The following is a 19938-nucleotide window of genomic DNA, read 5'->3' on the forward strand; positions in this document are numbered from 1 at the left end:
AAAGAACGGGGCCGATGGACCGAGTCCGTGGTCGGTCCCGGTCGTCCCCCCCCACTCATCAGTTAACTCCTACGTATGGACTTGGCACCTACCCAATGCGGTCATACTACAGTACCCTACTTACTACTCCTAGTAGTAAAGTACCAGGTAAGAAATGAATAGTCCTCTCTGTACCCACTTCTGACGGGCAATCTTCTCCGGTGATCGATTGGAAATTGCTTATAATCTGACATGGCCCACCCAGGACCGCCTGGTTCCGAGAGCTATGCTTTTTATCTTTTGTTCTTCTTGCTGGTTTTTTTTTCTCCCCTTGGAGTTCCCATTTCCATTCTTATGATTCAAAGGGGGGACGGTCGTCGAGTGTCCTTTTTTACCTTCCCCCTTGGATTTGGTTTCCCTTCTTTTGTGTCTTTTGATTTCTTTTTCTTTTTCCTTTTGAGGGGGGGGGGCTTGGAAAGCATATTGTTTGCGGCCAGAATGAGCTTTGAGAGGACGGTTACCTACTTTGTGACTTGATCAATCTCTCTCTTTTTCTCTTGCCCTCGTGCTCCGAGGCAGCTTCGTTCTCTTGCTCTGGCTTCCTCGGGCTATCAGAGCCTGGCTTGCCCCTACGATCCGACAGTGCCGGGAGGGGCGCATCTCTGAACTATACAAGTTTACTGAAATAACAAGCTCTACCGTCCTGCCGGTGGGCTCAGCGCGCTCCATCTGAGCGCAAGAGTCCGTGGGTGGAAAAAGGCTGGCCAAAAAAAAAGAGAACAAGCTTCTTCTTATTGGCGCTAGACAAGAGAACAAAAAAGAAAATGGCAGGACGAATCCAGGAGGAAGAAGAGATCAACCGGAAAGAAAGGAAGCATCCTCATAATACTGAAAGATTTCGCTGGCAGGCGCTATGGAGGCATCGCAACATCGAGCCGGGTATCGACCAAATCAAACCAAAGACCCTCGTACCGACTTTCCCGACAGGCACGAACCTGGGAAATGAATCCGCGCAGCCGCGTGGCGCTCGAGCTCTGGACTGTAAAGAGTGACAGCTGCTCCCAAATCTCCTCGCCCGGTCCTTCCACCTCAATCATCGCCATGGTCAACGGGAACACCACCGGGAGTGCCGACGTATGCTGTGCGGCGGACTGTGCGAATTGGGAAATGATCGTAAAGACACTGATGGCCAGGTCCCGCCCCGTCTCGTCCTCGACCCCCAGCGGGTATCGGAGACGGTGAATCACCAGCAAGGCCGCCAGACGGTAGGCATTCGCCTGCGTCATCATCGCCAGGACCTCCCACTGTCCGCGCTGGGCGAGCAGATCCGGCGGCTGCGGAGGTTTCCAGTCCAAAATCATCCGTTCTACATCGGCCAGTTGTTCATATATCTCCGAGGGCGACTCCCCCACGGCGAGCACGCTCGTTCGCATCGTATGGCTACACACACAGAGATCATACAGCAGAGGTAAGAGGGTGGCACAGACGCCCGCGTAGCGGTCCACAATTACCCGTTCCGTGGGGGGCATGCGGATGATGGGTACCTCTCGTCGGACCAAGCACTCGACCGTGTCAATCAACATGGGGGTCATGAGCACCGTGTCCATCATCGGGACATGCACCAGTCTCGGCACCCAGGGCTTGGCCGACATGAGAGCACTGCGCACAATGGCATGCGCGGAAGACGAGTGGGGTGCCGTCAACACATTGAATACGTACATGGTCTGACCCAAGAAGAGCGCACACGCCGCGTCGTAGTCCTGGGTAATTTTGACGTCTCGCAGTCGCTGGAGACCCTTGGCCGCTTTCAGCATGTCGGGCTCCTGCTGTCGCAGCACGAGGGATCGTTGATACTGGGTCATCATGCCGAGAAACGCCAGATACCCCTCCGTGAGTGTGGGACCCGAGTAGCGCAAGATCTGGTAGACCGTGGTTTGCGATTCAGAGACAAAGCTCGGCCCCAACATGAAGGGGAGATGAATCACAGAAAATTGCTGCGGATCGGAGACCGTCCGCAAAGCATCGGACGCCGTTCGCAGGCTCGTCGAGGATGCCAGCAACCTCTCGGGCGCGATGATCGGCGTTGGATACCGCGGGGTGTTGGGTACCTCTTCGACAGACTCATTTGATGGCGATATTGATTTGGCACGTCGGATGAGCGACGCTTTCGTCGAGGACGCTCCATCAGTGGAGATGGGGGAGGTAATTTGTTGCGATCGCGGTTGTGGTGGTGGTGAGCGCGTCCCAAACGGTTGGTCCGAGTCCACACTCCAGACCTGCATCTCCCCATGAGGAAAGGCCTTTGCGGCTGGTCGCCGCCCGATGCGCCTGTTTCGTCGCGAGGTCGAACAGGCGATTTTGAGGCGTCGACACCGGGTGCACTGTGAATCAGTGCCGGTAAAGGTACATTTTTCCTTGCTTGAATAACATCGATCGCATGCCTTGAGGACCATGTTGGCCGGGTGTCGCAGTGGAAAGGGAAAGGATGGGAGGATTAAGCGTAGTCCCGGCCCACACCAGCAAACGTCTGGCCGGTCGGCAATTGTTCCACCAGCAGCAGTCGTAGTGCCAGTCGCAGTAACAGGACAAGAAGCAGGGGAATAAGACGATCAGAGTCGGTGATACTCGATGGTCGTAGTCAGCAACCCAGAGGTCAGATCACTTTTGTCTCTCTTCTCTCTTCTCTCTCTCTCTCTCTCTCTCTCTCTCTCTCTCTCTCTCTTTCTCTCTCTTTCTCTCTCTCTCTCTCTTCCTCACACGGGCCCTCGAGAGCAGCCCAAAACTGTCGCTGCTTCTCACGACGCTCGTCGTCTTCAATGCGGTGCAATGGCCCTTCTCGCTTGCCGCGATTAGTGCAGGGTAGAGGAGTCGGGTGAGGGAGTGGATCTGTTCACCTCGATTCTGCCCGAAGACAAGGGAACTCCCTTTGGACTGCACGAGTCGAGGCAGTTCCGGGATGAGTTCCGAGTTTAGTCAGGAATAAACTTTGAAAAGTTGGGGAACAGACAGACGGGACTCGACACACCCGTGCGGGGCCGAGGGCAAGACGGAAGATGAAAGACAAAGCGTCGTGCGAAAGGAGAACCAAAGGGCGGGACGGAGAAACTGATGCCAACAGGGAAATCAGGAGGGAGAGGGCTAAAAAAAATTGAAGGTAATGATTGAAGGAGACGGAGTAGAGCGAGGGAGTGGACGTTTAGGACGTGGATGTGCAAGTGGAGGAGACTGGACCACCGCCAGTATGAGTACGTGAGAAACTGCTTTTAAATGGACTGCTTGATCTTCCTTCACCCTCTCTCATTCTCTCACGGTCTCTCTCCGCCTCTCTCCCTCTCTCTCCTGCTCTTTTTCAATCCCACCTTGCTGACTTCCTTTTTTCTCCCCTCTCGGTCTCCTTCAATTCCTTTTTCTCTTGCTTTTTCCCATTCAACTGCGCTCCCCGCTTTCCCCGGGATGGTCCATGGACCAATTGTCCAGTGAATTGGCCCGTTTAGGCTGTGAATGTTGACCACCCGACGGGGAGCACGGGTTGGTTTCGAGACAGAGCATCAGGGACCCATTTATCAAGGAGTTTGGGGAGCAAGCAACGGGATTGAGAGTGTAGCAGAAGGTCGAAAGGAAGATGGGCTCGGTCCATATGGAGAGAAGCAGACCAGAGATACCGGACCAAAGTTCCGACAGTTGCCATGTACAGCGCTCCTTCATACCAAATGTTTGCCTTGTGGATGAAGGAGGGTTGGCCGCGCAGGGCCACACGGCTTCCGACAGACGGGTTCCGAGGCAGTGAGAAGCGCGATTCAACAGGCTCGCCGGGGTTGGAGAGGTCCCCGATGGTGGCGCATCAATCCTCCTGGACCGTCCCCGGCCTCGAGTTGAGAAGCGTCCAGTGGTCATGGCCTGGCCACTGCAAACTACGAGCTCTACCCATGACAGAAATTCCTCCGTAGAGTATAGTCTCTCTCCACATCGTCTGGCCGCGACCACATCCATGGCGGGCAGGGAATGTCTCTCGAACTCGTGTCTACTGCTCTGCATCCTCATCGACCTCAGCGAGACCTTGGCCTCGGGGCCTTTGGCAGTGTCGAGATTGGGAAACATGACTCATCACCTGCCGGACATCCTGCATGAGTTGGAGAGAGCATCGAGAAGACTAGAGAACCAGAGAACCAGAGCGAGGGCGGTCCTGCATTCGATATCGCCTCCCGTCACTCCCTTGAAGCAAATGGCGCCCAACAGACCGGAAGAGGCACGGCGATCACGATCACCGTGGCGCAGACCCGGCGCACCAGTCATGACCCTGGCAACCTCCACTGCCAAACCGCCGCCAAGCCCGATTTTCCGACCGGGGGATCCTCACCGTGCGAGACATTGCGGGGACTTGGGATTCACATCCTGTGAAAAAGAGAGGGTTTGGCGAACGTGAGGGATCTCTCAGGTCCCAGAATCCTCATCCTGCGTGTTGAACGAGATAATATCGATCCAATTCAATCCAATTCAGTGACGCGTCCCGGCAGGACCCATCTTCCTCATCGGATCCGAGATGATTGACCCACTGCATTTCTCAGTCTGCGGCAGTCCCCTCTTGGTGTTTACATCCAGTCGACTAGCGAAACCATACCCACCGCGAATCATCATGATCACCATCCATCAAGGTGGGCGTTTTCCCCCGCTCAATTATTGAACAGTGAGACATGCGGCGTCTTTGGTGTGGTGTTTTTTTTTCTGCCCTTTCTCCTCCGTTCTATTCTGTTCTGAACAACCCGATAGCGTAATGCCGGGTTCTTGAGTAAACCATCTGAGTCAACCGGTTCCCCCCTTGCCCTGCTCTCCTCATCGGTCACGCCTCGGCGAGTCCTGCAGTCGATCGGGTGCAGCAGCCTGCAGGCTTCCGCTCTGCAGATGTACAGTGGCTTGTGCTCTACGACGGTCAACCCGTCCATTCTGCACTCTACAGTAGGGTGTTTGACACGATCCAACGAGACCTTGGGACGAACAGGTGAGGTGAGCCCGTGACAGATCTGTGAGGCTGGCAGCCCACTCATGTCAATCACGATAGTCCAGTCAAAATTGATGCATCACATCATGAATGGGAGTCATATCCAAGTCCCCATGCATCCAGGTTGCGTCCGTTGCAGGCCAAAATGACAGGGTCTTGAAACTTTCTGGAATGCGTCACTGTATTCCTTCTCAATCTTTCAACCATTGTCAGTCTGCAAAGGTGTCACGTCCAGATGGAGATACTGTAGATAGTGGACTGTGAAGATTGCAGGGGTACTTACTCATGCTAGTAAAAATCAGGACCTTTCTTCGTACTTCTGTATAGTTGTACAGGGCTAAAGACGGGAATACTGGAACCGGAGTTCTCTCGGCTGATCGGGTTCACTCTCCTCACTTGCGCAAAGAGTGAAACTTTTCACATTTGATACATTTCGAGTCCCTCATTGACAACTTGCCAGCAACTCATGTCCTCATCTTTCCTCCCCTTTCATTCCTCTTCCCCGCCTCATTCACATTCATGCTCATATCCGTCTTCAGGTTCACGTTCATCATAATCCGCGCCCCCACTCTAACCTTACATCAAAGAAACCATCTCAACCCTGGAAAAAAGACACTCAGTACTCACCCAGTCACAATATAGTCAACCCTGTCCTCTATACTCCTAAATTAAAGATTCCAACATTCAAATACCCAATCCATCGAAAGATCCTCCCACCTTCCATCAGGATCGACAACGTCCCCCCCCGCGCCCCTTGCCCGTTTCAACCGCTGATCCCAGCCTAGTCCATTTCCGAATCAGGACTCATCCGCGCGTGCCGCGGTGCCGGAGACATCATTAGACATATTGATCAGCCTTGTAAACTGCACCGTCGATCATCAGTTCCCAAACAGGGAAAACCTTGGAAAGTAGGTCAAGGATGAATATGAATCATATCTATGTATCTTGTCCATTGGAAGATGGAATGGGTGGTCGTATGTACCGAATGGAGGGAGTGGTTAGTACAGATCCTTTTTTTTTGGCTATGAGACCCGTCTATGGTATTGTATAGCAGCTCTATGATATCGACTCCCTCTCTTCTTTCGTTGATAGCCCTTCAGTATTCCATCGGACGGCCAAGTGAATGATCTCATTCGACTGGTAGAATATGAGTGCATTCTCGATGAATGCAACACTAGAAAGAGTAAAGGGTAAGGAGAAAGAGAGTCACATCAAAGCATCAATGGTATCATACAGGGGCAGACAATAGTAGTACCAGCAAAAAAAAAGAGGCCCCAGCGCGCAGTCGATCTTGACGTCGTTCAGGTTCCGTTCCTCTCCGCAAGCTAATCTTGGTGTCGTCCTGGATCTCCTTATCACATCGTTTCACGTGAGACATTAGCAATTCAACCCGAATTATAAGAGACCTTGCTTCGTCCAAATCCTCTCCGCAAAATTTCTGAGCTTTTGCTCGGAAATCACAAGATCTTTCTCCAGAGGTGGGTTTTGTGGGCGGCCAACTACCTTTTTCAAAGGGTAGATCCAGCTGTGTAGCAGTCGTAGCTGTGCCATCTGTGTAGGATTCTCCTGTAACCATTGCTATATTGTTCGTCCGAGATAATTTGAGGGTTGTAATGCGACGGGCTGAGAGAGAGAGCGAGATCTTGTAAGGCGACTATACTCTCGGGGAGATAATTCCCATCAATGCAAGATGACCTCGGGGATTGTCCGATTAATATCAATGGTGACGACGAATTTCACTGACGAGGCACAGGCCTCTAACCATCCTCGAGCATCACGAGCTGGGTGTCGAGCAGACTCTCATAGCCCTACTTCGACAATAAAGCTTAGCTCCGTAGTCGTCTTTGAAGCAGGAGTCCAGCAGCCGTCAGCTTCCCTTTCCCAACTTCCGATCCTAACTGTTGTTGAACCGAGGGGTTCTACATCATCTTCAAAGTTTATGGAATGCAGCCCAAAAAGGATAAGCAATTTGAATGATTCTGCTGCAATTCCGTGTTTAGGAGTCGGTATGACTTTCACGGCCAAGGTTCCTGTTTCTGTATTATAAGAGAATCGACAGTACTTGCTCGCTGGCGACCGATCGCCACCGATTCTGGAGATTTCGACCGTAGGGACAGCCGTGAAGACAAGGTACTGATCACAGGATTTGTCTTGTTGAAGGACTTTTCGACGGTGCTCCAAGGTCTTTCGTAAACTCTGACTGCTAGTAAATGGATAGTGCTGCAGTCCCTCCACTAGTTGCGCCACAGCATTTCCAGAGTTGAACCCAGCAGTCGAGGGCTCGGAGAGTGAAGACGAAACATTGTTCACGGGAGATCTTTCCGGGAGGTCCATGGGAGGCAGGCTCGGATAAAGAGCGCATGGTAGACAGAAATGCAGCTAGCAGGTAAGAGGGACAGGCACAACTGGTATAACGGACAGTTCAAAAAGACGAAGACGGTAGGATCATTCGTTTTGCCGTCCGATGGAATACTTACCTGCTCAGTTTTTTCTTTTGACCTCAGTTGGATAGTGATCTACTTTTACCCCATTCGTCTTTCCCCCAGATTCTTCTCCTCGATTTAATGTTGTGCCCAGATTTGCTGTGTTTGGCTAACCCAATTTGCGTGCCCATCATTTCTCAAGTATCTTTGAAATGATCAGCAATGAACGAAACTGATAAGATGCAGAATCCGTCTCAGTTGGCTCAGACTTCCCGCAGTTGAACGTCATTCATTAGAGATTTCTCGGAAATTTGGCATTATCACGGCCCCTCAAGGCACTTGGATCAGGACTGGTGCTTGAGTGGGCTACCGTTTGCTGTCTGTGATTTCCAAAAAGAAGCACTCGATCAATTGCCTTATTTCCAGACTTGAATTGAGCTACAGGAGTCGAGGGAGGCGTCCCTCTAAAGTTTCGGCACGGTTCGTTGGCTCTGTCAGGGGAGAGAATTATTCGTAGACATGACCGTGCATCTCTCCTTATGATTCTCCACTAGATGGGCTGCGTTTTGAGCGTAGAAGTAGCATAGAGATAGGACCCCGGTCAAATTTGAACATCCGCCGACAGTCATCATGCGTATCATCACTAGGACTTGTGAGATAAAACGTGGCTACTTTGAATGCATCTATTTGGCTATTCACCTACGTGATCATCTCATCCTGGGTGTTCTTTTGACCTTATCTTCCCACGCCAAGAATAAGGTTCCCTTTTTGTACGCCAGAGAAATTTCAGTTTCTTTTTTCAAATGTGCTGGGTGCGAGACATGGTTGGCGCATTTGGTGACTTGAGCCTGGCACATTAGTATCAAGATTCGATGATGATGGCTTCTCAACCCGTCCAGGCTTTGTATAGCTCTTGCTCGGGAAATCTGAAAGCGAGTCACTTCTCTACTCGAGCTTAGGATTCAATCCTCAGAATCAGCCGCCTAAATTCAGGTCTTAACTCTTAAAGACATGCACGCAGTGAACAGGCCGTTGTCTTTTAACCTGCAGCAACTACCAAGCCGAGGCTTACCTATGCAGCACACTCGATAGAGATTCGAGACTCCTGTAATATTTACCACCTATCTGAATCCCTAGGAGCTTCAGCCCTGAAGGCACCGCCTGCGGCGATATCCTTGTGCGAGACCACCAATCGACACAATCCAGGCTCTTTCGAGTTCCTTTGAGATATACACACAACGGAAGACAGTCACCGAGGCCAATACATTGTCGATTAGTACTGTCTCCGCTGACATTTTAATAAATTAGGCCAGCAATTCTCTTGGAGGCTGTACGGAGGCCTGAGGTCGCGTCAAGTTGCTCAATGAAGAATCACTCATGAAAGCCGGTGCTAATGGTCCACCTTTTTCCATTCGCGGATTCCCTTGAATAATTTCGTGGGATAGAGATCCCAAATTCCAATCTATAAGAAGAATCTCTGCCTGTTTTTTTTCATATCCACTCCTGTCAAGAGGTTCCTATTTGCTGCTCACTGCCAACGAGTCATATAGGTGTTCAACGATGCAATGTCAGTGAGAGGCGATATCCATAGGAGATGATGCTGGATCAGGCAGTGTTTTAATACCCAAAATCAGACAATTAAAGAGCAAGCCTGGAGACATTGACAGAAAGGAACCCTTTGGACAGGCAGAAGATGGAAATCCTCTGGATCCATCGTAGGATGCTGGACCGAAAAGCAAACACAAAGTGCATCGAAACCTTCATCCGGCAGATACCGTTCTTCCATAAAGGGTCTCAAATTGAAATGAGGTTCCATTGAGCTCTGCCTCTACCAGGTATCAAAGCTTCATCTGACCAAAACATCGCTCGACAGCTCCAACTTCGAATGTCCATTCTGATTCTTAACATCTCCAGTTTCAAGTTGCCTCGCATGGCGTCCCCACCAGACTTGGATTCGTGCACAGACCATCTCACCGCCGAAATTTCTTGTGCGCGGGCGGTGAAGGAGCCGAGCGGAGAACGCCAAGATTTCCTCACCCCCAAATTTTTCGTAGCGATTGCTCCGACCTGTCTCGAGACCAGCATTCGAGATCTTGGACAATCAAAGATGGACGACATCGAGGTTTGTACGGCCATCCCGCTCGGTGTAACTTCCTCACTAACTTTATCCAGGACAGATTGCGCAGTCACGCGCAGGCTTTTGACGGATTGCTCTCATTGATCCCCGCTAAATATTACTACGGCGACGACAATACCAGTGTACGTGCGCGCTCTTGTCCCTCCCTGGTCAGATTTTCTTCTTGAACTCCACGGGCTGTCCGTGGACTTCCTACCCTGACTCTCCTCGTGTGCTGCATCTAATCATCGTCCGCATGCGCAGGATCAATGGAAGCGGAAAAAACAGACAAAAGAACAAGCACGCGAAGCCAAAAGAGCCAAATTGGACCCCGAGTCTGCCAAAACAGCCAAGGATATCATGGATGAACAAGCCCGCAAGCGAAAGCGCGAGGACGGATCTCTGGAGAGCGACTCCTCCGATGGGGAATTAGGGTCCGAGATCCCTGGCGAGGGACTCAAGCGAGGAGAAAAGGTCAAGAAGCAGAAACAGACCGAGGCCGAGGCCGCCGCTTCAAAGGCTCAGTCCAAGTCCAAGTCGGAGGAGATCGAGGCTCGAAAGAAGGCCAAGGAGGAGAAGAAGGAGCAGAAGAAGGCTGTCCAGAAGGAAAAGAAAAAGGCCAAGGAAACCGCCAAGAAAGAAAAGTCGCAACAGGTCGAAAAAGCATCCACCGCAGCGGAGGACGCACCAAAGTCAAAGGCCGAGAAAAAGCCCGTCGAGAAACCGGCCGCTCCGGCCAACGAAAACCAGGATGATGAAGATGACGATGAGGAGGGAGTCGCCGAGGAGGGATTCTCCATCGAATTCAATGAGGAACCCGAGGAGCCGTCCTCTGCCTCTTCCACTCGCGACTCACCCAACACCTCCGCCCCGCAGTCAGGGTCGTCTTCCATATCCTCCATTGCGCCTCCATCCACCGGTGCTGACGCCCCGCCGGCTGAGACTAAGGCCTTAAAGGCCACCCCCGAGGAGTTGAAACAACGCCTACAGAAGCGACTCGATGAGCTTCGAGCGAAGAGACATGCCGACGGCTTCAACGGCAAGCCTGCTCGTAATCGTCAAGAGCTGATCGACTCGCGACGACAAAAGGCCGAGCAGCGCAAGGCTCACAAGAAGGAACTGCGCCAAAAGGCCAAGGAGGAGGAGCAGCGCCAAAAGGACGAGGCTATGGCTCGTCGCTTTTCCCCCGGTGGATCTGGATCCTTGCTCGCATCTCCCCGGTCCCCCGCCGAATCTGTTGGTTCCGCCAGCAACAACTTCTCGTTTGGCCAGGTCATGTTCGCTGACGGCCAAATCGCCGATCCCACCCTCACTGGTGTTCGTGACAAATCCAAGGCTCGTGGGCCCCGAGACAATGACACTGCTGCCCAGCTCAAGCTCGCCGAAGCGAAAAAGGCCCGGCTCGAAGGGATGGACCCGGAGAAGCGTGCCGAGCTGGAAGAAAAGGATGCCTGGTTGAACGCCAAGAAGCGCGCACACGGTGAACGTGTTCGTGACGACACTTCTCTCTTGAAGAAAGCCCTCAAGCGCAAGGAGACCGCAAAGAAGCGATCTGAGCGGGATTGGAAGGAGCGTCTCGACACGGTATCACGGATGAAGGAGCAACGCCAGAACAAGCGCGAGGAGAACCTACGCAAGCGCCGCGAAGAAAAGGGCACCAAGGGCAAGGGCAAGAAGTCCTCCGGTGGTGCCAAAAAGAAGGCCCGCCCCGGCTTCGAAGGCAGCTTCAAGGCCAAGGTTGGCGCCAAGAAGAAATAAGCAACATACCCTTCTTTTTCTCTCTCTCTCTCTCCCCCCTCGTTATCCTCTTGAACCTACGGCTACTGGCCCGTAGTCTACATCCCCCTCCCGCTTCTTCCACGCCCGTCTCCAACCCCCTGTCTCCATTGCCTGGGATGTCTTGGCAACAGGCCGAGGATTGCTGCCCCCCGCTTCCGAAGAGTTTACTAAGAGAAAAAAGAACGGAGAGGGAGAGAAAAGAAAAAACAAAACATAAAAAAGTGCCTCTTGAAGACATCGATTTGGGAAATATCCACCGGGGAATTTGGTGTTTGGTGTTCACGCTGTGTTTCAGCGGCATTCACGTCATGTATCTATGTCAGCATGGGTAGCGATTTGATTTTCAATATGTGAATATAAGAATTCATCGTTCGGATATCCTGTCTTGCTTGCTTCCCCAGTCTGCAATGATGAGTGGCTGTTCAGTGTCTTTTTCTAGAGAGGTAAATTTTCGAAACCATACCATCTCCCGAGGGAGCTGATAACCTTCGAGTTCTCTGGCTCTGCACCGTTCAGCATTCCCCCGCGATGAGCAACGTGCTTTGAGGAAGATATCAGAGAAATAAATCGTCTTTCAATTCTGAACAAAGGAAAAAGAGAGTACCCCAGGGAACGCAGTTCCAAAAGAGCAGTTGGTTTGCTTGAGTAACTGACTAATACAACAGGAAGATACTAACGCAGGGTCGAGGGTGGGATATGTACAAAGGCGTGCTGAAACAGGGATAAAACCAGAAAGAAAAGAAGATGGGAAGGATGGAGACCCTGTTCTAGATTTGGGACGGACGCGATTGGGCGAGGTCCGAGAGTTTTTGGGAAAGACAATTCCACGGGGCGAAGAAGCATGATCCGCAACTTTGGAGGGTAGAGTATCATAAAAATGAATAACGACAGAATAATTGACGCGGTTCATTTATCGGTAGGGAGCATCTGCACGAGCAGCAGCCGCAATCTCGGGCTCCCACTTGTCGCCGTTGGCCAAAAGCTTCTCCTTGTTGTACAGAAGCTCCTCGCGAGTCTCGGTGGCGTACTCGGCGTTGGAGGCTACACGCATAATGGGAGAGGTTAGCTGATTCGAGAACACACACCGAGATATAGCCGGGGGGAGGAAAAACTGACTCTCCACAATGGCATCGACCGGGCAGCTCTCCTGGCAGTAGCCGCAGTAAATGCACTTGGTCATATCAATATCGTAACGGGTCGTCCGACGGCTGCCGTCCTCACGCTCCTCCGCCTCAATGGTGATAGCCTGCGCCGGGCAGATGGCCTCGCAGAGCTTGCAAGCAATGCAACGCTCCTCACCAGTAGGATAACGACGCAGAGCGTGCTCGCCACGGAAACGGGGAGAAATGGGACCCTTTTCGAATGGGTAGAAGATGGTGTATCTAAGCCGCGAAAGACGCCCACGTTAGCCAGCGTGCAATTGAGGAGAATTGCGCTCACTGCCGACTCTCCACGAGTCCGCAATGCCAACATTCTGTCGCTAAGAGATGAATACTCACGGTGGACGGAAAAACTGCTCCAGCACCACGTACATGCCGCGGAAGATCTCGGCCATGAGGAAGTACTTGCTCGCCTTATCCAGCGAGGACTCCGCGCCCTGGTCCCAGCGCTTAGGCGGGGGCAAGCGGAAGCCAGGCTGGGGAGGGCCCGCTGGAGTGGCTGCGCGGGACACCGAGGAAGAGAAGTTTGCGGCCGACCCGATGGGCATGAAGGGAGACCGGCGGAAGGCGATCAGCCTGGCGACCGAGCGAGAGGTAGCCATGGCGAAACCTGGGCGAGGCGATTGAGATGTCGGAGGGGGACGGGAGGGGGGCGCGCGTGTAGCGGAAGCGAGGTTGATCGAGGAAGAGACGAGGAGCTTCAACGAGAATGGGCTGGTATGCGGTTGCAGGTGTTTGCAGGCTGGGGGGGGGAAGATTGCTTAGGTCATTCATTTCTGCCGGGTGCTGATTGGTGGGCGGCAGGATTTTGCGCAACAGCATCACTTCCCGACCTTCTTCCCTTCTGATCCCGTCCCTTTCTCCATCTAACCGCCCTCTTCCACTCCCACTCCTTCCGTCTCGACTCCCGTCTCTGCCAGTCGGCGCTTTCGTGCACGTTCAAATTCTCCATCCATCACCATGTTCCGCTCCGCCATTGTTCGCTCCTTGAGGGCCTCCGCCCCCCGTGCCGCTATCAAGACCGCGGCTCCCATCCAGATCCGCAGCTCTCCCATTGCTGTCCAGATGGCCCCTCGCATGGTCTCTCTGAGCATCCGTTTCTACTCTGCCCCTGCTGGTCTGTCCAAGGACGAGATTGAGGGCCGGATAGTCAACCTGCTGAAGAACTTCGACAAGGTACGTTGACGTATCTCGTGATGGCCGAATGGCGAGATGATATAAGATTTCCGATTCTTCGATGTCATTGGTCTCTGTGCCTGGGAAGCTTCGTGCTAACATCTGCTTTTCCACGTAGGTTTCCGATCCTAGCAAGGTTAGTTGAGAAATCGCGATCTCAGCCCCACGGATCATCCGTCGGCTGCCCTCGGGAATATTATCTCGCAAAGAGCGGTGCTCTCACGAACGGAACACAACGGACTCGTGTTGATCAATTTTCTTTTGTATAGATCACTGGTGTCTCTCACTTCTCCAACGACCTGGGCCTTGACAGCTTGGACACCGTTGAGGTTGTGATGGCTATTGAGGAGGTACGCGACCAGCTTCTCTTTCCCTCGGGAAACGCGATCAGGTCACCGACAGTTGCTGACTATGCCAACAGGAGTTCAGCATTGAGATCCCCGACAAGGAGGCCGACCAGATCCACAGCAGTAAGTTTCTCGTGATGCTCAATCAGATGACTCTGTTCCTTCGCGACAGAAGACTAATGTATGATGCAACCGCAATAGTCGAGAAGGCTGTTGAGTACATCAAGGCTCAGCCCGATGGTATGTCATCTACCCCCTCCTGGCTCTGACTCCTGTCTTTGCTCTATGCTCACATTTGGCTCATAGCTCACTAAACGTTGAACACTGAAAATTTGGGGGGCGAGTGCTGTGGGAGTCGGATAGAACATGGATTGGGTCTGTGGCGTTGGCCACGGAAGATGCGTGGAAAAAGCAAGTCTTCCCTGCTTGTCCAGCGCTACTTTGTATGTTGCAATACATGCTAGTGCTCTCTTCTTTTTCTTCCATGTCATGTATATCATCTTGAATGCAGTTTTGAAGCAGTATTGATTTGTGGATCTCCCCGCTTCTTTTCTTTCCTTGGATCGGGATCCTTCTATGTGGGTGTGCACTCTTCTTTCTATCGTATCTCGTCCCTGCCTCGGCAACTTTTGAATCCGAGAGCATCTATGTGACGGGCCGACTTGCCTGCATCAACGTCGGCATGATCAGCATCAGCGTCACCTTGGGTGAGTGAAGGTCACAAACAGAATCGCAATCGCAGGATCGCCATGATTGATGAATGAAATTGTCCTTGTGGCAAGTGTGCCATCTGCACGATAGGTAGCAATGCACAATCTCCACTGCACTGCCAATCATAGCATTGCTTGCGAATAACTCCCGTCTCTCGACACTACTGCTCGTCCTGTGAAACCGCTTTTCATGCTTCATTTGCCATGAAACCGGCCTCCTCTGGAATAGTCTCTCCCGCCGGGCAGAGTAGACCCTAGCCAACCTAGAGACTCAAGCACCTGGAATCTTTCTGACTCCAGAGGGGGAGGAATCAGGTAGCTGGCTCACGGGCAGTAGTCCTGGCTCCAGTGTTGGATCTCCCAGTTTGGCTTGCTGTTCAGGCTAGTGCTTTCTATAGCTTACCAGATACATCTTGGGAAAACCAAAACAGGAAGAATACAAAAGACGGAAAGACTCAAGATATATCTGGCGTGTCCAGGCCCCAATTGTTGTTTGGAGTGGCCATGTCTTTTCTCTAACCACAGTCTATACTCGACATGGACTAGTTCTCGACTGCCACGACTGCGTGCTGCGTCTTTCCTTTTCAGCTCCTTTTCACGTCCACCCGGTCCTGCTGTTTGGGTCCCCCCCTGACAGGCTGCTCCCGACCGGTCCCACTTTACTTTGAGAAAGCGGCGAACGGTCTCTTGGTCCAACTACTCGTGACTTTCGACCATCTTTCTCCGCGAGACAATTTAGGCCCTCTGCGACTGGCAGGCAGGTTGGCTCAGATACCACCAACACCACATTTCCTCTTAACCCTGTGGCTATCCGAGAGATCGCCTCTCCGCCCTTCGTCTTACAGCCTCGTCTCCTCGACCACCTCAACCCCCACCCACCGCCCCCCCCCCCTCCTCCTCGTCCTTTTCCTCCTCACCTGTGGTCATCATGTCATCCGGAGGCTTGACTCGGCGACGAGGCGGCGGTCGAGGCGCTGGCGCAGATGACCAAGACGATAGCCGGGTCTCCTCACCTGTGCAGAGAAATGGATCCGCAATGGAGAACCGCGGTCCCGAGACCTCATACACCAACACGGAGAATGGCCACAAGATCGCATTCGACCCTCGTGACCTGAGTGAGACTGAAGAACGCAACAAGCAACCGAAACTTACATTGATGGAGGAAGTACTGTTGCTGGGGTTAAAAGACAAGCAGGTAAGCTGAATTGGGACCCAATGCGTTTTGGGGAGATAAGAAAAAAAAAGAGAGGGCAAGAAGCGGTTGGCAGATATGCTTCCGTTTGAGTGCCGATTGAGGGGGGAGGGGAGGAGGAATGGTCTGATGCTGACTGGCCTTCTGAATTCACGCGATAGGGCTACCTGTCATTCTGGAACGAGAATATATCGTATGCGTTGCGAGGATGCATCGTCATCGAGCTCGCTCTCCGGGGTCGCATCAGCATGCAGAAGGATTCGTCGCGACGACGCTTCCCCTTGGCCGACCGCATCATCGAGGTCGTTGACGATACGTTGACCGGCGAAGTCTTGCTGGACGAGGCGCTAAAGATGATGAAATCGAGCGAGAAGATGAGCGTCAATTCATGGATTGACCTGATGAGTGGTACGTTTTCCCGAGTCGGGACGGACTGAGCTTCTCCCTAGACCATTGTATTGACTCCCGGACCGCGATCGCATTCTATAGGAGAGACCTGGAACCTGATGAAGATCGGATATCAATTGAAGCAAGTGCGCGAACGCTTGGCAAAGGGTCTGGTGGATAAGGGTATTCTACGAACCGAGAAGCGCAACTTCTTGCTCTTCGATATGGCGACGCATCCCGTGGCCGACGGGGGTGCCAAGGACGATCTACACAAACGCGTGCGCAACATCTGCACCAACCGGACAGTCATTCTTCCTCCTAGCCCGTGGTTGCCCGAGGACGCCGAATTCCGCTACCTTCGGACGGTCACCATGGTATGCGCTGCATACGCGGCCAACGTGTTGGAGAACGCCCTGGTCACCATGAGCCACGAAGCCCGTGAGAGGGCCTTTGCACAGGTGGATGAACTCCTGGCCGAATACTCACAATGGCCGTTTGGTCGCCGGGCGGGCGGCTCGCAGGCCATTGGGGCCAATCTGGCCCAGGCGATCAATGAGGAGATCAACCGAGGCAATAGAGATCGTGAGCTTCAATTGGAGGTATGCTTCTGATCTTCTTCTCCAATGGTGTTTCAAGACATTCAACGTATACTGACTTTTCGACTCAGATTGTTGCAGCGTGCCTCAGTGTTTTTACCAGACTTGATTCTTTACTCTAAATGACAGGAAAGCCCCAAAGCTTCCCTTTAATACGCTGTCCTCCCTCGCTTCCTCTCCTTCTCTTCTTCCCATGACTCTTTATCTACTCTACCTTTCTTCGGATCCGTTACATTCTATCTCGTTTCCTTTAAGGCAACAGGCTTTGCGGAGGGATCGTTCTGGTTCTCTCATCCGTCAGTCCTCCCCTTCATCGCATCCAATCTGTCTTTCTGTGGCTTGAACTTCGAAAGAGCGTGTTTTTGTGGCATTTTGGACTATCTGGTCAAAATTCATTCTTGTATGGAATACTTCATCTTGCACCCTTGCTTCGTGCACTTGACTTGCTTGGTTCTTTGCTTCTTTGTTATTGGACTATCCACAAATGGCTTCTTCGCGTCTGTGCTGTCTTTGTCGTCACCGATTGTGCTTATATAGATGCGACCAGTCTTGAAGGAGCGAAGGAAGATTGAATCCATCAATCCATCCGTCTTTCAGGCTGTAGGTCTGCGATGGGGATGCTAACACCAGGGCGAGGCACTGTTCGACGGTGTCACTCGGTGACTCTTATTGTTGTTGTTTTTACTTCAGAGCTGGTGGTTGAGCAACCGTGTCACACCCACTCACGTTGTAGAATCGAGTGCTGCTCTTGTCTGACCTCTTCTTGTTCCTGTAAATGTGACTCCAGCAGAGTATTAGTCGTGGAGCTCCGTGGGAGTGCCTCTACTGGCGATGTCCTCAGCCCTCGAGTCGTGATTGGTGTCCCACAACCAGTCGCATTGGGACTCGTTTCAGGAGCTTGGTGATCTCTCATCACAACTAATGAAGGGGTGTTTGAGACACATGTACAGCACACTATGTGTTTCAATTTCCCACTCATTTAACCTCATCGGAGGGACCTTTCAAAACCCCAGATCATTTTTCTCTGACGGAGTGATGGGTAACCTGATCGTTTTCCTGACTTTGCGCCAGATCAGCGACTTGCCAAGTGAGTCCGTTCGCCTGACGCAGCCGAATGACGAAAGTCATCAGGGGGCATCGCTCGGCCACCAGACAACCTCTTCCGCCACCTGATCCACACAAGGTAAACGGCAAGAGCCAACGATCGTTCCTCACCAATAGCGATGTTAGTGAGAAGTGAGGCGCAGTGATCGGATTCGAATACGGAAAGCACGAGGCCAGATGGGAAATACACATCTGGTCATCGGGGCTTTCCTGCCTGTCTCGAAAGCATGGATTCAGCCTCTCGACATGCACTTATATGATCGGCGCTGATTCCCTACCCCTCCTCCCCCAGTTATGGCTTGAAGGACGAGAGAAGAAAGTCCGCAGTTATTTTTATCGTTGCTTCTCGTCTCGACAATATAGACGTACCTCGCTCAAGCAAAGGCCACGCCCAGCTTGAAGACACAGCAGATATCATTTTCATCATGGCGCAAGACCCAACAACCAAGTCCCCGACTCCTCAACCTGAGCTGTCGAGAAGAGCAACTGCAGATGCCAAGGTACTTCTTCGGCGACCGTCCTTCTTGTCACGCCGCGGGACAGCTATCCTGGATTTTCTGTCTTCTCTGATGGGCCACAAGAATCCGCTTGTTCATCCCGCGGACCCCCGCAAGAACACCATCTGGCTGTTGGACAACACGGCGTATCAGTCACAATCGGACTCGACGGGCCAAGGCAGCGCTGCAAGGTCGTGGAAAGCCGAATATGTCGCTTGTATCTTCGAGACAAATGGACGCGAAGACGTGGGCAAAGTCGTTGCGACGATCGCTGATCTCATCGGTCTCGATGGGGAAGTTGGCCCAGATGGGAAAGCGTTACGCGAGCGCATCGAACAGCGTGTGCAGCCGTTCATCAACCAGGTCTCTCCTGCGCGGACGATAGAGCTGGACATTCCGGTCAACGGCACAGAACAACGGCATCACCTCGGTGATTCAGACGGCAACGGCATCATCAGTCAAGCGATCGATCTCGGTCAGCTTGGAGTGACCGATGGAACGGTAATTCGGCCTCAAGCCCGCGGCTTCACCGAGCCGACAACCGTGATGGAGACCCGATTCGCAGCCCCAGAAGGCTGGATGGTCATCTCGGACATTGACGATACCATCAAGCGGACCATGACGCGCGAGCCAACGGGTATTCTGCGCACGACTTTTGCGGAAGAGCCTGTCGCGATCGCCGGGATGCCGGAGGTCTATCAACGCATTCAGAGGAGTCTCGATCCAACGTGGTTCTATCTCTCGGCCTCACCGTACAATCTCTACCCTTTCTTGCATCAATTCGTGCACCAGCATTACAGTCCCGGAACAATCGTCTTGCGTGATTATTCCTGGATGGATATTGGTGGGCTGATCAAGTCCTTCACCGAAAAGACTCAGGAGTACAAGGTGGATCGTATGGAAAAGATTCGGAGCTGGTTTCCGCAACGCCGGGTGCTTTGTATCGGCGACTCGACGCAGTCTGATCCCGAAGCATATGCGCAGATGTACGAACGATACGCGGATTGGATCCAAGCGATTGCTATCAGAAAGGTGACCGACGTGGAACATATGGAAGAAAAAAATAAGCCCGAAAGATTTGAGAGGGCCTTTGAGAATGTACCTCGGGCGGTTTGGACGGTCTTTGAGAACGCAGAGGAGCTGGATAGTGTAATTGCACGGCTGGGACTTTAGTCCTTGGATGGCGAGGCGCTCTCTGCGGGTGAATCAGTTCGCTGGTTTGTCTTGTCGCATTTGGTCCAGCAACTTCTGTGGATCGCTATTGGTCCCCATACTCAATCACAAGTATGATTTAATAATTATCGCTCTTCGGCTTCGAAGCAATCATGATGAAAAACGTGGCAATCTGAAATGAACCTTCGTCATAAATAGGTCAAGACGATCGTTGCGGGATTAAAAAAATAGGCATCGCACGACTTGTGTGGTCTGGATCCCCAAAAGAGATATTCTTCATCAGCTTCCAAGGCTTCACCGGAC

The 19938-nt window shown here is 52.3% G+C and overlaps 9 protein-coding genes across 9 annotated transcripts; 6 read left to right on the forward strand and 3 right to left on the reverse strand.

The window, feature by feature from the left end:
• Positions 1-890: 890 nt before the first annotated feature.
• POX_e06697 (uncharacterized protein) lies at positions 891-2432 on the reverse strand (the record flags this gene model as incomplete). Its single annotated transcript, XM_050115513.1, has 1 exon — positions 891-2432. The coding sequence occupies one exon, from the start codon at positions 2430-2432 to the stop codon at positions 891-893; it is 1542 nt and encodes a 513-aa protein (XP_049967973.1).
• Positions 2433-3405: 973 nt separating this feature from the next.
• POX_e06698 (uncharacterized protein) lies at positions 3406-4077 on the reverse strand (the record flags this gene model as incomplete). The annotated part of the gene is made up of 1 exon (XM_050115514.1): positions 3406-4077. The coding sequence occupies one exon, from the start codon at positions 4075-4077 to the stop codon at positions 3406-3408; it is 672 nt and encodes a 223-aa protein (XP_049967974.1).
• A 124-nt stretch (positions 4078-4201) lies between these two features.
• Positions 4202-4992, forward strand: POX_e06699 (uncharacterized protein; the record flags this gene model as incomplete). Its single annotated transcript, XM_050115515.1, has 3 exons — positions 4202-4398; positions 4545-4689; positions 4747-4992. 3 exons carry the CDS (start codon positions 4202-4204, stop codon positions 4990-4992), a joined length of 588 nt encoding a protein of 195 aa, XP_049967975.1.
• A 4291-nt stretch (positions 4993-9283) lies between these two features.
• POX_e06700 (uncharacterized protein) lies at positions 9284-11272 on the forward strand (the record flags this gene model as incomplete). Its single annotated transcript, XM_050115516.1, has 3 exons — positions 9284-9520; positions 9571-9657; positions 9779-11272. 3 exons carry the CDS (start codon positions 9284-9286, stop codon positions 11270-11272), a joined length of 1818 nt encoding a protein of 605 aa, XP_049967976.1.
• A 137-nt stretch (positions 11273-11409) lies between these two features.
• On the forward strand, positions 11410-11625 carry POX_e06701 (uncharacterized protein; the record flags this gene model as incomplete). The annotated part of the gene is made up of 1 exon (XM_050115517.1): positions 11410-11625. One exon carries the CDS (start codon positions 11410-11412, stop codon positions 11623-11625), a length of 216 nt encoding a protein of 71 aa, XP_049967977.1.
• Positions 11626-12203: 578 nt separating this feature from the next.
• On the reverse strand, positions 12204-13055 carry POX_e06702 (NADH-ubiquinone oxidoreductase 23 kDa subunit; the record flags this gene model as incomplete). Its single annotated transcript, XM_050115518.1, has 2 exons — positions 12204-12675; positions 12793-13055. 2 exons carry the CDS (start codon positions 13053-13055, stop codon positions 12204-12206), a joined length of 735 nt encoding a protein of 244 aa, XP_049967978.1.
• A 358-nt stretch (positions 13056-13413) lies between these two features.
• On the forward strand, positions 13414-14290 carry POX_e06703 (Acyl carrier protein; the record flags this gene model as incomplete). The annotated part of the gene is made up of 5 exons (XM_050115519.1): positions 13414-13629; positions 13748-13765; positions 13899-13979; positions 14051-14216; positions 14283-14290. 5 exons carry the CDS (start codon positions 13414-13416, stop codon positions 14288-14290), a joined length of 489 nt encoding a protein of 162 aa, XP_049967979.1.
• Positions 14291-15614: 1324 nt separating this feature from the next.
• Positions 15615-16983, forward strand: POX_e06704 (Vacuolar protein sorting-associated protein 74; the record flags this gene model as incomplete). Its single annotated transcript, XM_050115520.1, has 4 exons — positions 15615-15881; positions 16040-16286; positions 16368-16864; positions 16933-16983. The coding sequence occupies 4 exons, from the start codon at positions 15615-15617 to the stop codon at positions 16981-16983; spliced, it is 1062 nt and encodes a 353-aa protein (XP_049967980.1).
• Positions 16984-18390: 1407 nt separating this feature from the next.
• POX_e06705 (uncharacterized protein) lies at positions 18391-19635 on the forward strand (the record flags this gene model as incomplete). Its single annotated transcript, XM_050115521.1, has 1 exon — positions 18391-19635. The coding sequence occupies one exon, from the start codon at positions 18391-18393 to the stop codon at positions 19633-19635; it is 1245 nt and encodes a 414-aa protein (XP_049967981.1).
• Between the last annotated feature and the right edge of the window lie 303 nt (positions 19636-19938).

This window comes from Penicillium oxalicum, chromosome V (assembly GCF_001723175.1).
Source record: "Penicillium oxalicum strain HP7-1 chromosome V, whole genome shotgun sequence".
Lineage (NCBI taxonomy): Eukaryota > Fungi > Ascomycota > Eurotiomycetes > Eurotiales > Aspergillaceae > Penicillium > Penicillium oxalicum.